Source organism: Cyprinus carpio, chromosome B23, assembly GCF_018340385.1.
Source record: "Cyprinus carpio isolate SPL01 chromosome B23, ASM1834038v1, whole genome shotgun sequence".
Taxonomy (NCBI): Eukaryota; Metazoa; Chordata; class Actinopteri; order Cypriniformes; family Cyprinidae; genus Cyprinus; species Cyprinus carpio.
The window spans coordinates 9,561,736-9,574,548 of NC_056619.1; the positions used below are offsets into that span (position 1 = coordinate 9,561,736).

A 12,813-nucleotide genomic window follows, 5' to 3' on the forward strand; every position below is an offset into this window, starting at 1 on the left:
ACACACACACACACACACACACACACACACACACACACACACACACACACACACACACACACACACACACACAGGCTGCTGGGATTTCTCTGCAGTAGGGGCCATTCACACAACAATGTTTTCAGCCAAAAACGGGAAAGTTTTTAATTTGTTTGCTTGTTCGTTTAGACGACAACAGCATTTTGGGGACTGAAAACGTATATTTTTGAAAACGGGTTTCAAAGTGCAAGTTTTTGAAAACGGCACTGTTATCGTTTCTGCATAAACACCCAATACGGGAATCTTTGAAAACAGTGACGTTATGCGCGTGCGTAGTATGTGTTAGGTATGTAGACGTGCAGTACCTGTCGATTTTAAAAGCAAGCACAAACAAGCATACACAACAATAGCAGAGAGTATAGGGTACTGTTTTTGCTGTTTAAGAGTTTGCTGACGCTTCTTCAGCAAAGTGTGGATTTACTTCACCAATATTAAAACCAACAGCGGAGACACATCATACACAACACATAATCATCACTTCTCTACAGGTGCTGTTTACTAACAAGGTGACAGCTCCAACTACTGGCCTGGCATATACGTAATACAGCGTTTTTGACCGGTTTCGCAGATATGTCTAAACGCAAATCGTTTTGAAAATGTTGTTGTGTATACGTGAAACTTTTTAAAAACGCAAGGGAAAAACGTTTCTGTTTTTGACTACATCGTTGTTGTGTAAACTTAGCTTGAAGTTCAGGTTCATTCACACCCTTGTGACCAACCGCCCGTCTGACGGATGGAAGAAAGAGCATCTGATCCCCATTTCAAAGAGCCCACCTTTCCACCTCTCCTCTCCCCTCAGATATTTCCACAGATGTGTTTTTGTTCTGTGTATCTGTGAGGAGGCTTGCGTTGACAAAGGCCCCCGATGTGGCTGAAGTGCTTCTTTGTAGCAGAGGGGCTTTGGGGTTGCGTTGCATTGACGGGTTGTGGAAGTTAGTATAGATGGTGGGGGATGGTTTGTGTGTGTGTGTGTGTGTGTGTGTGTGTTGAAGGGGACACTGTGTTGTCAGAGCTGAGGGGCTTAGAGAGGAAGTGGATGGATATTTAAACATTAAGCCCGTGGCTTTCTTAAGGAAGACACATTTCCAGACAGATTAGATGAAGAATGTCTGATGTTTATAGTAGGATGCTCCACTATGGATTGCTCTTGTAGTTTTATCGGAGCTGATGTGCTTCACTGGTGTGATTTTTTTTTTTTGTTTGTGATATTTTCCCTCTCTCTCTTAGACAGATCAGCCGTTCCCATGAGAATGTGACATTGGTGTTTTGGGAGCGGTAGAGATAGTAAAACCAACACAAATGAATGTCAGGTGGAAAAGTTTTAACTTGCGTCAGAGATGCTACAGGGAAATGTGTCATAAACACAGTATTTAAAATATTTTTTATTATCTAATTCCATGATTTATGTACTATCTTAGGAGAAAAATTATAAAGTTCTTACATATCTGGTAATGCATTTAGAAATATTAGAAGTGCAATACTCATGACTTTACAGCTTTTTTATGATAAACATTTTCAATTTTAATGTTTTGGTGATATAACTGTCCTGAGATTATAATAAAGAAAAAAAGTTATTTTGTTACACTTATAAATTACTTATTAAAAAAATATATAAACTTGCTAGATGTGATATTTTATTATTATGTTTTTTATATTATATATTATATATATTTACACACATAAAATAGCAGTCAGATATTTTGATGTTTTTTTGTTGATCAATGATAATTAATTAATGATCACTGATCATCAATGATAAATTTCAACATTACCTTAGCATTGCATCATTTAATAGTGATCATCATCATGTCATTACTTCCTTCCACCTTTCGTTCTCTGTGGGGCAGAATGACTGTGTGCTGACTGAGTGACACTAATGGAGTGAGTTCAGGGAAAGCTGTCCAGTTATGTCCATGTCTTTGATTAAGTCACTGTGGGGAAAACATCTGTGAGCCTCTGTGACTTTATCAATCCATCAGTCATGTAAAAACAACACTGCTTTGACATTAATATGAACTCACAGCCATAACTTAATGCAGGGTCACAGCGTGAGAGACAGGACTGATATGACAGAAGAGTTCAGCTATTTTTGAGTTCATATGTGATGAGTTCATGTGAAAAGTTGCAGGACGTTTAAGGTGGTGGCTACGTCATCAACTTTATTATATTGGTGGTCAATCAAAATGGGTTTATTACTGGCTATTGCCGATGCTCATAAACCAAGTTGACTGATTGCTGCTGTTACAGTTTAATAAGATATTATTCATATGTGAACTTACGTTGAAATTCTTTTTATTCTTTCCAGCTTTTCCATGTTGCATATGTGCTCATCAAGTTTGCCAACTCGCCCCGACCGGACCTGTGGGTGCTGGAGCACTCCATTGACTTTGGGAAAACATACAAGCCGTGGAAGTTCTTCGCCTGTGAGTATAACTGAAATGAGCATTTTATCATTGTTCTTAAGTGTTATGTACTGAAAACAACTTTGTGAAGAGTGTGTGGCCTTCAGTGATGGGAATGAAAGTGTGGGTTAAGTGAGAAAGGTCAGGTTTGGCCAGTTCTCTCTGTTCTCTGGCATTCGTGTTTGCAACACACATATATTGAGTTTACTAAAGGCCATCGGTACTGTAGGTGGCAACACAATCCTGGCAACAGTAACTAGAGTCCTTGGCTGGCATTTGGAGGTTTGGCATTATCAGCATAATGAAACGTAATATTCAGTTGTTTTGTTCAACTCACAATCCATCAGCCCACAGTTGCCTCCATGAGTCCATACAGAAAAAAGGCAGAATGCTAAAGAAAGATGGAGTTGTGATTACAGTGTGACTTTATAAGTGGTAGATTCTATAGATGATATTCTGTCTAGAGAGTCAGCCTTGCATTCATTATTAATAATGAATTCTTTATTTTGTTGGGAAAAATGGGTAATTGCTTATATATAATACTTTATATTATGTTTACGTTTAATTCAGTAATTAATATTAATTTGAATGGTATTTTTACTGTTATATTTTATAAAATATTATTTAATATAATTATAATTTAGATTTATATTAATTGAGATTATTATGTTATTAATATAATAAACAATAACAATGAAAATAAATGATTATATAATTCAGTTATGTTTATGTTTCACATTTTCTTTGACATTTTGATAACTGATTTGATTTCATGTCTCTGTTTTTGCTCCAGCCTCTAAGAGAGACTGTATCGAGCAGTTTGGCCAGAGGACTATCGAGAGGATCACCCATGATGACGATATCATCTGCACAACAGAGTACTCACGCATTGTCCCTTTGGAGAATGGAGAGGTACGGACACAGACAAACTCTGTCCAAACACTGGCTCTTGCCCACTGACTTTATTTTGCTGCTTATATCTCTGTAGATGCACTTATATACTTATAATACTTATACTTTAGGTGTTATTGGGATGTCTGACTTTTTATGATTCCTAAATCACTCTCACACATGTCCAGATTGTGGTGTCTCTGGTGAACGGACGTCCGGGTGCCATGAACTTCTCCTACTCTCCTGTTCTGAGGGAGTTCACCAAGGCCACCAACATCCGCCTGCGCTTCCTGCGCACCAACACGCTGCTGGGACACCTGATGGGCAAAGCCCTGAGAGACCCCACGGTCACACGAAGAGTAAGATACAGTTTTTTCCATAGACGGAAGTTACAAACAAAGCTCCATCGGATGCATGTTTAAAACCATCAATTATTCTATCTGTAACATATTATCTGGATGTTTTTTCTTCAGTATTACTACAGTATTAAGGACATCAGTATTGGAGGGAGATGTGTGTGTAATGGCCACGCTGAGGCCTGTAATGCCCAAGATCCCAACGATCCATACAAGTAAGTGACTTTTAACAATATCAGAAGTCAGAAGTTACACCTTCGCACCATCAGACAGGGTGTCAGAGCTTGTGAACATCCTGCCAGGCTACATGTGCCACAAGAAGGTATACAAATATTACTTCTCAGTACTCTAACTACTGTTCAAAAGTTTGGGGACAGTATGTGTTTTTTGATTTTTAGTAATTATTTATTTAATTATACTTCTATGCAGCAAGGATCCATTAAATTGATCAAAAGTAACTGAAGACATTTATAATCTTACAAAAGATTTATATTTCAAATAAATGCTTTCTTTCTTTAGACCAATGCTTTGAAAAGTATCAGTTCACAAATAAAGAAGGGTTTTATTCTCTCGTGTTATTGTAAAACGTTTTCTAGAGGTTTTTGTGGAATGTATCCAGTGGGTAGAGTTTTTTGCTACTTTGATCATGTTCCTGAAGTTAAAGAGTAATGAAATCTTACGAACATTTAAGCGAAATCCCAAAAATATGTGGTGTGTGGTCCTCTAGTGCAGCAGACCTTTGGACATAAAGCAGATCACATTGTTTACGCAATATTTCAGGAATCTTGAGAGATTTTCCTGGCTCTTTGTATGTCGTAATCAAGATATATCCGCCGGTCATAGTTTTTGTCCCTGCTGATAAATAGTCTGTTACTGTATTCGGTCATTCCACAGATTCCTGCAGTGTTCGGTGTGAGCAAACAGGAATATAAACCACCTGGAAGGTGTCAAATGTGTCAGTTTGAAAAAAGAAACTCTCCTGTGAGGGACTTATCAAAACCCAGAGGGTTAATAGCGATCATAGCAACAAGAAACAGATGCTAACATTGCGTTTGGAGAGGAGGGAGAGTTTTCATAACCTTCATGGATCTCTGTTAAATCTGCTGTTCTTTGTGATTTCCTCTGTATAGGAAATGGATTGCGTGTGTAACTGATATTGTGGAGTTTTACTCATATACATGCGATGGGGATAAAGGAGGCCAGATGTTTTCCTCTGAGACTGTCACACCTGTATATTTCAACATGCAACACACATTGTTTCTAGGTGTTGGACATTTAATTGAGTGTTTCTGTGGTGATTTTTTTTATTATACAAAGGGTGGAGTTAAAGGGTTAGTTCACCCAAATATTCTGTCATTAATTACTCACCCTCATGTCGTTCCAAACCTGTAAGACCTTTGTTCATCTTCAGAACACAAATGATGAAATTTTTGATGAAATCCGAGAGCTTTCTGACACTCCATAGACAGCAACACAACTGACACGTTCAAGGCCCAGAAAGGTAGTAATGACATCGTTAAAGTAGGCTCAGTGGTTCAACTGTAATTTTATGAAGCTACAAGAATGCAAAAATAATAATAATAATTCATTTTTTTAAACAGTATGTGAAACGATAGACATTTTACAATGCTAAACATTGTAAAATGCAGCCATGGTGAGCATAATAGACTTCTTGTCGATAATAGAATGAATGAATGAATACATATATTGAAGGGTGGAGGGTTTTGATTGACAGAGCTAAATGAGGATGACCCAAAGAATGAGTCAGACGCTGAAGGTCAGAGGTCAATCACTAAAGCGTGCTCCACCTAAGCTTCCCAGGTGCACCTGTTTGCCCCACAGGTATCAGGAGTTAAACTGATGTCAGTGTGCAGTTGATTTATGGGGAGATTTGTGTAGTGAGTTAACTTCTTCCATGCTGTTAGCTGAACTTGAAGCTTAAGACATTCAGGCATGTGTGTTAAAGTCTTAGAGGACATCTTGAGGGCAGTGGAGGGTTAATAGGCTGCGGATGGTGTTGGTTAGTATGGTTGGCTGTAGCTCATTTGAAGTGAGGCTTGCTCTGACTGTGGCTGGGTGTTAATGAAGGGTTAAACTGCTGCTCAAGCTGAACCATCCAAACAGATTCAGGGAAATTAAAATGCAAACTTGAGTGCAAATGTGCGTCCTTCCATATGTGTGCACTCGTTAGTGCTCAAATGAGTGAAAGTGAAAAGTCTGCGTTTTGCCCATGTTTACGTGCAAGACTGGATGGAACATTGTAGAAACTGATGAGAGTGAACATATCAGAAGTTTTATTTTATGATCTTGTGATACATTTTTAAGACTTCTTATGGATGTTACACTCCATTAAAGGGATAGTTCGCCCCAAAAAAAATATTTTTGTTTGTTTTTTGTGCACAAAAATTATTCTCGTAGCTTCATAAAATTCAGGCTGAACCACTGATGTCACATGGACTACTTTAACGATGTCCTTACTACCTTTCTGAGCCTTGAACGTGTCAGTTGTGTTGCTGTCTATGCAGGGTCAGAAAGCTCTCGGATTTCATCAAAAATATCTTAATTTGTGTTACAAAGATGAACGTGAGTGAGTAATTAATGACAGAATTTTAATTTTTGGGTGAACTATACCTTTGTTTGGTATGAAAATTCAGTGCGATAAACATTTTAATTTGTGGGAACATCATGAGAAAATCATGTCTGTTATTTTGGTTTGTGAGATCGGAGATCGGAGATTGAGCTGCACACACATACAAACATTCAGGACAACACAAACTTGCTGTGAACCCTGCCCCGCGACTTTTATTAATAAAATAGCTTAGATACTGAATTGCTACATTATATTCATCAGCAACGAGGGGGTAAAATCACTGTTTAAGTAACTAAACACACGCTTGTAGAGAGACGCAGGCTCACACACACACACACACACACACACACACACACACACACACACACACTTCTCTCTGTGTAGTTCTCTCTCTCCCGATCAAATAATTAATTAGAGTAGCTAAATGTTATGTAAGGGATAATGCTTCACGTCGGGTCCTGATCAACCTGTCGGGGTTTATTCTGCGAGAACAACCGGCTGGATGTACATTATCCAGCTTATTACAGGGCTACTTGCCACATAAATAAATAATTAGTCACAAAATATTGATTTGAGTTGAAATATTTGAAAGCAAAGCTTCCGTGAAAACAGCAGTTGCGAGCAAGCGGCAAATTCAAACTAAACGGACAATTAAGGGAAACGGTGCAGTCAAACCACGTTTTACACAACATTTCACCACAAAATAATTAAGGCAATAAAATAATTAAGACGAAAATGTTTTAAAACCTTACCAGTTTGTTAGTTCTCTTATAATCCATTACAGTGTACAAAACAATCGTAGCAAAATGGCAGCAGCTGCGTTTGTATGAAACAAGAGCGAGTCCGCGATACCAGGATGACATAATTAAACAATTGTACACCATTTTGAATCAAGTTTTAATGTTTTATTAGCTAAACAAATGCAAAGCTTCCACCAAGAACAAATAGTTCAAGCAAGAGTACAGCGCCGACTGCTGTTACCCGGATGAGTCTGTGTTATCAGCTTTTACAGGTTGTTATCCGGGGATAACATACCTCAGAATGTCATGACTGACCAATCAGAATCAAGTATTCCACAGAGCCGTGTAATAAAATCAATTAATTCAAATAAATGTGATGTTACCGCACTTTTTCATCTCTGTCTGATCTGAAGCAGGCAGAATGCTCCATAGCTTCATGTCAGTCTTGCCTTGATGTCGTGCATTAAAATAGTTTAAAGCCGTGTATTCGCTCTTTAGCAGCAGTTTTTATGGCAGTATTTAAATTTCATTCTTGGTGTACCCAAAATAGTAACACACTATCGACTTGAGTCATTTCTATGGTGGAAATAAAGGATCGCTGTTTGGTTCCTCATGGTTAATCTAGTGTGTGTAGTAGCCTCCGTGTCTCTGATAAGCACAGCATTTTAAGCTGGTGCACTGCTAGTGTAACTTTGTTTTCGTTTTGCGCAAGTTGCAACTGTTCCGTTCCATGCAACAGAAACATTGGTGTAGCGGAGCATTTACGATTAATTAACCGTGACGTTTTAAAGCGCGGTTAATCCTGAAACCGGTTAATGGCTGCATCCCTAGTAGATTTATGAAGATACGTGTGTGAATGCAGCCCCCCATGAGCAGACCACTGAGTCTCAGTTAATTCTGTTAGCTTTTCAGATGATGGAGGAAAATTTAGCAAGCGTGAAGAACTTAACCCGTTCAGACTGTCAGGTTTTAAAGACTCTCTCGCGTTCTCTCCCTAATTCATTCTTTTCCTGGAAGCAGCAAGGTCAGTGAGAAGTTTAGACACTTGAATAAAAGCTCTTGTGTTGCTCATTTGAGGCCCACAGACATGAAGTACTTTAGTATTTGCATATAGTGGCCCCTCAAGATTGAGACAGAAAGAAGACAAGTGGGAACTTCTATATAAGATTCTGTCCTGAAACATGAACAAAATAAGTATGCATAACATATACATATTTTTCACATAAATATGACAAAATAATGAGTTATATTTGAGAATTGCTCAAATATCTCAAAAGCATACAGCAAGTTTTAGTTTTAAGGTATAAACTCGTGTGATTGTGTTTGGTTGTTAACCTGTGATTTGTCTTTTATGTCAGGCTTCAGTGTGCCTGCCAGCACAACACTTGCGGGCTGTCATGTGATCGCTGTTGCCCCGGCTTCAACCAGTTTCCATGGAAACCAGCCACCACTTACAGTGCCAATGAATGTGAACGTGAGTTTTCCTGTCTCTGCGTCCAGTGAGCAAACAGAACACAGATTTAGTACCTGCAGGGCCCCTCCTTGACACATTGTTCTCAAAACATGATTTCTTTCTTGTGGGAGATTTTTTCTGCCTTCCTTTTTTGATGGCAGAGCAGCATTTTCTTTATTCTGTCTAACAGTGCTCTTTTTTATATATTAATAGACGTGACATTTAATCACTAAGTATGAGTGTGACTTTTTCAGAAAGTTCAGAATATCTTGATCTCTGTCTGGAAGTGCGATCTCTTTCTCTGTCTTCACACTTTTAATCACCAGTTTCTCTACCTACATTCTCCCATTTTTATCGTTTAAACTTATGTCATTCTAAACAATGTGAAAGACTATGTGACTATCATCATACTCATAGTCCATATTTTTGTGGTGTTATATATATTTTTTCCTGAAGTTCTAGTGAACTGTTAAGTGGCATTATAACTATTGGCAAGTGGATAAAAACCTTTTTTGACAGTTTGACAGTTTTTTTTTTTTTTATAATAATTGTATTGTCTTATTGAATTACATTTTAAAACATTAATTAAAATGTCTATTTTATGTCAATTAAAAAACATAAATGTATTAATTTATAACATTTTTAAAAACTATTCAGTCTTAATTTGTCTAATTAAAAAAAGGATTCATTATACATTTTTCATTTCATTCATAAATTATGTATTTATTTATTTTTATTGTGTTATTTAACTACATTTAAAACATTTAAAATTGAAAATTTAGGTTGAACATGTCTATTTAAAAATAAAAAATGTGTTTATATATATATATACACAAACACAGACACACACACACACACACACACACACACACATATATATAGTTAATTTTTTTTAATTAATTTAATTTATTAAATTAATAATTTATTATATTGTGTTTTTTTAAGGAGCACTCCTTGTCCTCTAAGTAAAAGTGGCTACCTGATACATATTAGCCTTTCAGACCTTGGATTGGTTTTGTTGTGCAAAGATGTTTTGATTTATATTCTTGATTGTATGTGGATGTTTATAGTTTCAGTTTAGGATCAGCGTAGTCATAGTCAGTGTGAATAAGAGAGGCTGGCCGTCTGTGTGAACAGCTCCAGCCTGCTGTGAGCTCAATCAGACACTAATCCAGTCTGGCTTCTCTCACACACTGTAAAAATAGTCCCACAATGCTTTTAAGAGGATCTTAGACTCACTCTGGGTGTCTATCGGTACATTGGGAGCCATTTCAGTCTGGAAAACGTTTCCTCCGAGTATATTGTTGGATATCTGCTGTTTCTTACCTAATCTAATCTCTGTGTTCCCAAATATAAAACCACCCCTTTGTGTGGAGAGAGACCTCAGTGAGGTTTATAGCACATCTGTGAGCAGAGCTGGCTTGAGTAAAGCCAGAGAGACTATCTCATCTGACAGAGCTGTTTCATCTCACGTCGGGTCACCGTGTCCTCACCCTGCTGTCAGTGGACTGGACCCTAACAAAACACAGTCATTCCACAGCGCATGTCCTGTCAAAAACTCCACTGTGTGACAGGAAAAACACATGATCAGAGCCTGCTGGTATTCATGTTTAATAGTGAATTTGTCCTAATCATTTTTGCTAATCACAGCTAATTAAAGTGTATGGAAAATCTGTGGAAATTTCTGATGGACTTTAAAATAAATAATCATAGATCAAAAATGATAGATAGATAGATAGATAGATAGATAGATAGATAGATAGATAGATAGATAGATAGATAGATAGATAGATAGATAGATAGATAGATATGCATATAAAAATATGCACCGCATACACACTGCAAACGGAGTAATGTGAACCTGGCATTATGTGTGTATGTGTCTCCAGGAGAGCTGGCAAGAATTTAAAATAAATGCACTTTATAAACTTTAGTGATGATGTGACACTGTCTCGATTGTGCAAGTGACGATTCCTGTGTCAGCTGTGCAGCTCGCTTATAGTGCAGACACGATGTGATTTGAAGCCATTGGCGCATTTTGAGAGAAAGAGAGTGTGCGTGGTGATTCACTCACGCTGTTTGTGAAATTGTCTCACAGAAAGTTTTCAAGTAAGCTACTTCATAAGTTATTTAATGAAGAAATATGAACTGTACCTCACCTTCAGCATTAAAATTATTTCACCTGCGCAAGACAGAGAATGTGCCATTGCATGTCGTGCCAAACCTCTGACGGCAAATGCGTCATCAACTTGAGATCGCTTTTTAAGATCGAACTGTATAGATACCGCCGATCAATCATCCCAAAGCGATTATCAGCCGTTTGTGATCGGTAGCTGATCAATCAGAGAACCCCTAAAATACTTTGTAATCACATTTAATTGTCAAATTTTGATCTCAATAAGGTCTGTAGTCACACATTGCCCGTTCAGGTTTCTCTACGATTGTATAATCACACATCATACAAACCCACACATCTATACAAATTAGCGTACACAAAATGATTTTGTTATGTTTAAATGTTTGAACTTTTTGTATTTCCAGCTGCAAACTAAAGATTCCTTCACAGTTTTCTCTTGTTTTTCCCATGCTAACTTCACTCCTAGCTAATTACTGTTCTCTTTTGTCTTTCCTTTGCCCTTCTCTGCTGTCATTCCTCTCGGGACAGTCTGAACTCTTCAGGTGGACACTGATGTGTTTTGTGCATGTCCTGTTTATATCTGTCCTGCTTGTATGTTATTCTGTCTGCATTGACAGATGAGTTATTAATCTCAGTGTGTTGTGTGTGTGTGTTTGCAGCATGTAACTGCCACAGACACTCATCAGAGTGCTACTATGATCCAGAGATCGACCAGAGGAGAGCCAGTCTCAACATGCAGGGAAAATACAGCGGCGGAGGGGTGTGCGTCGAATGCCAGGTGGGCTCAGGTGTACAGACACACTAATGGTGGTGCGGATGCATTTGTTGTGGCTCAAGACCCACCTAGACAGCATTTATGGGCAACATAAGTGCATACAACAAACTAGGTTTAGAAACAGCTGTTGATGTTTTAGCAAATACATTCTATGATTTTGGTGATTTTTATTCTTCCACAGCATCACACCACAGGCAACAACTGTGAGCGCTGCATTCCTGGGTATTACAGATCACCTGATCATTCTCTTGAGTCCCCATTCGCCTGTTCAAGTGAGTCTCCCGTGATCTGTTTAGCATTCATTTATTTTTATTTTAGTCATTTTATTGCTTCAATTTAAAATTTTGTCTCTTTTAGTTGCCGAAACAACATTTCTAATGATTGTTTACATTTTTCACCTATTTCAATTAATGAAAATTATTTGTAATAGTTTTCGTTAAAAGCAGCACTGGTCATGCATACATTTAAATACAAATTGAACTGTATGCATGCATTTAAAGACATAGTAGTTGATTTGGTTTAAAAACATTTTTCGTTATGCTGGTTGAAAGTCTCTTCACATTCTGAAAGCAGTCACTTAGTGGTCTAAATGTATTTATATGTATTTATATCGTCTGTGGAAGGTGTAGGACCATAAAATGTTTGTTTAATCATATTCCTCGGCCTGAGGATTACAGTAGGTTTTCCTACCTTTCTGTAGCGGCAATTCGGTGTAAAGCAATTGTTTGTTTTTAGTTCGTTTGAATTTTCCCTCTTTTCTTCGCTTTCCTTCACTTTTAAATAGCTTAAAAGCGCAGTGCGCATTTTACTTTCACTTTCGAATTAGCGGCAGTTCGGGGTCAATTGCTTGAATGCAACAACACAATACAACGTCAAAAACACTTAAGCCTATTTATAAAACATAGAACTTTTATTAACAAAACAAATAAAAATACACCATGCTATAGGCCAGGCTATGCCTAATATAAAATAACATACATAAAGTTTATATAGATATACACAACTGGAAATAGGCCAAGTAAACATGTATAATATATAACCAAGTAATAAGAAACATAGAACGTTTATTAGCTTAACGAGTAAGGAAGCTTGGAGGCATGGCATACACCATGATGTCAAATAAAATAAATAAATTACACATAGTTTAAATAAAGTAAAAATCAGTAAATAATGTGGAACCAATTAAATAAGAAACGAATGTTTAAAAATAACTTCCAAAATCACCTTAGATAAACGGCGAAAGTCAACAGGCTTTTCAAAATCCTTTTGTGTTTCGTTCTGAAAATAAATCATCCGCCATCGTCTTGTATGTCTCACCTCACACTTCTTGTGATTCAGCTCGACTCACTTTCCTCACGTGATACATTAAATCTGATCTGTGATGCGACTGTCGTTCGGCACGCTTCATTGAGCAGCCGCGTTCAGTTTTT

General features: G+C 37.5%; 1 protein-coding gene across 3 annotated transcripts in view; it reads left to right on the forward strand.

Annotated features, from left to right (window-relative positions):
* LOC109048817 (laminin subunit alpha-5-like) overlaps positions 1–12,813 on the forward strand; it is a 67,727-nt gene that overhangs the window by 21,298 nt on the left and 33,616 nt on the right. For 2 of the 3 annotated variants that reach the window (XM_042750703.1, XM_042750704.1), the window contains exons 3-9: positions 2,345–2,462; positions 3,235–3,353; positions 3,521–3,691; positions 3,806–3,903; positions 8,377–8,492; positions 11,268–11,386; positions 11,565–11,655. In XM_042750703.1, the coding sequence (XP_042606637.1) occupies positions 2,345–2,462; positions 3,235–3,353; positions 3,521–3,691; positions 3,806–3,903; positions 8,377–8,492; positions 11,268–11,386; positions 11,565–11,655 (832 nt within the window). Of the gene's footprint in view, positions 1–2,344; positions 2,463–3,234; positions 3,354–3,520; positions 3,692–3,805; positions 3,904–8,376; positions 8,493–11,136; positions 11,151–11,267; positions 11,387–11,564; positions 11,656–12,813 lie in introns of those variants that run through there. The other variant, XM_042750705.1, reaches the window with a different exon arrangement.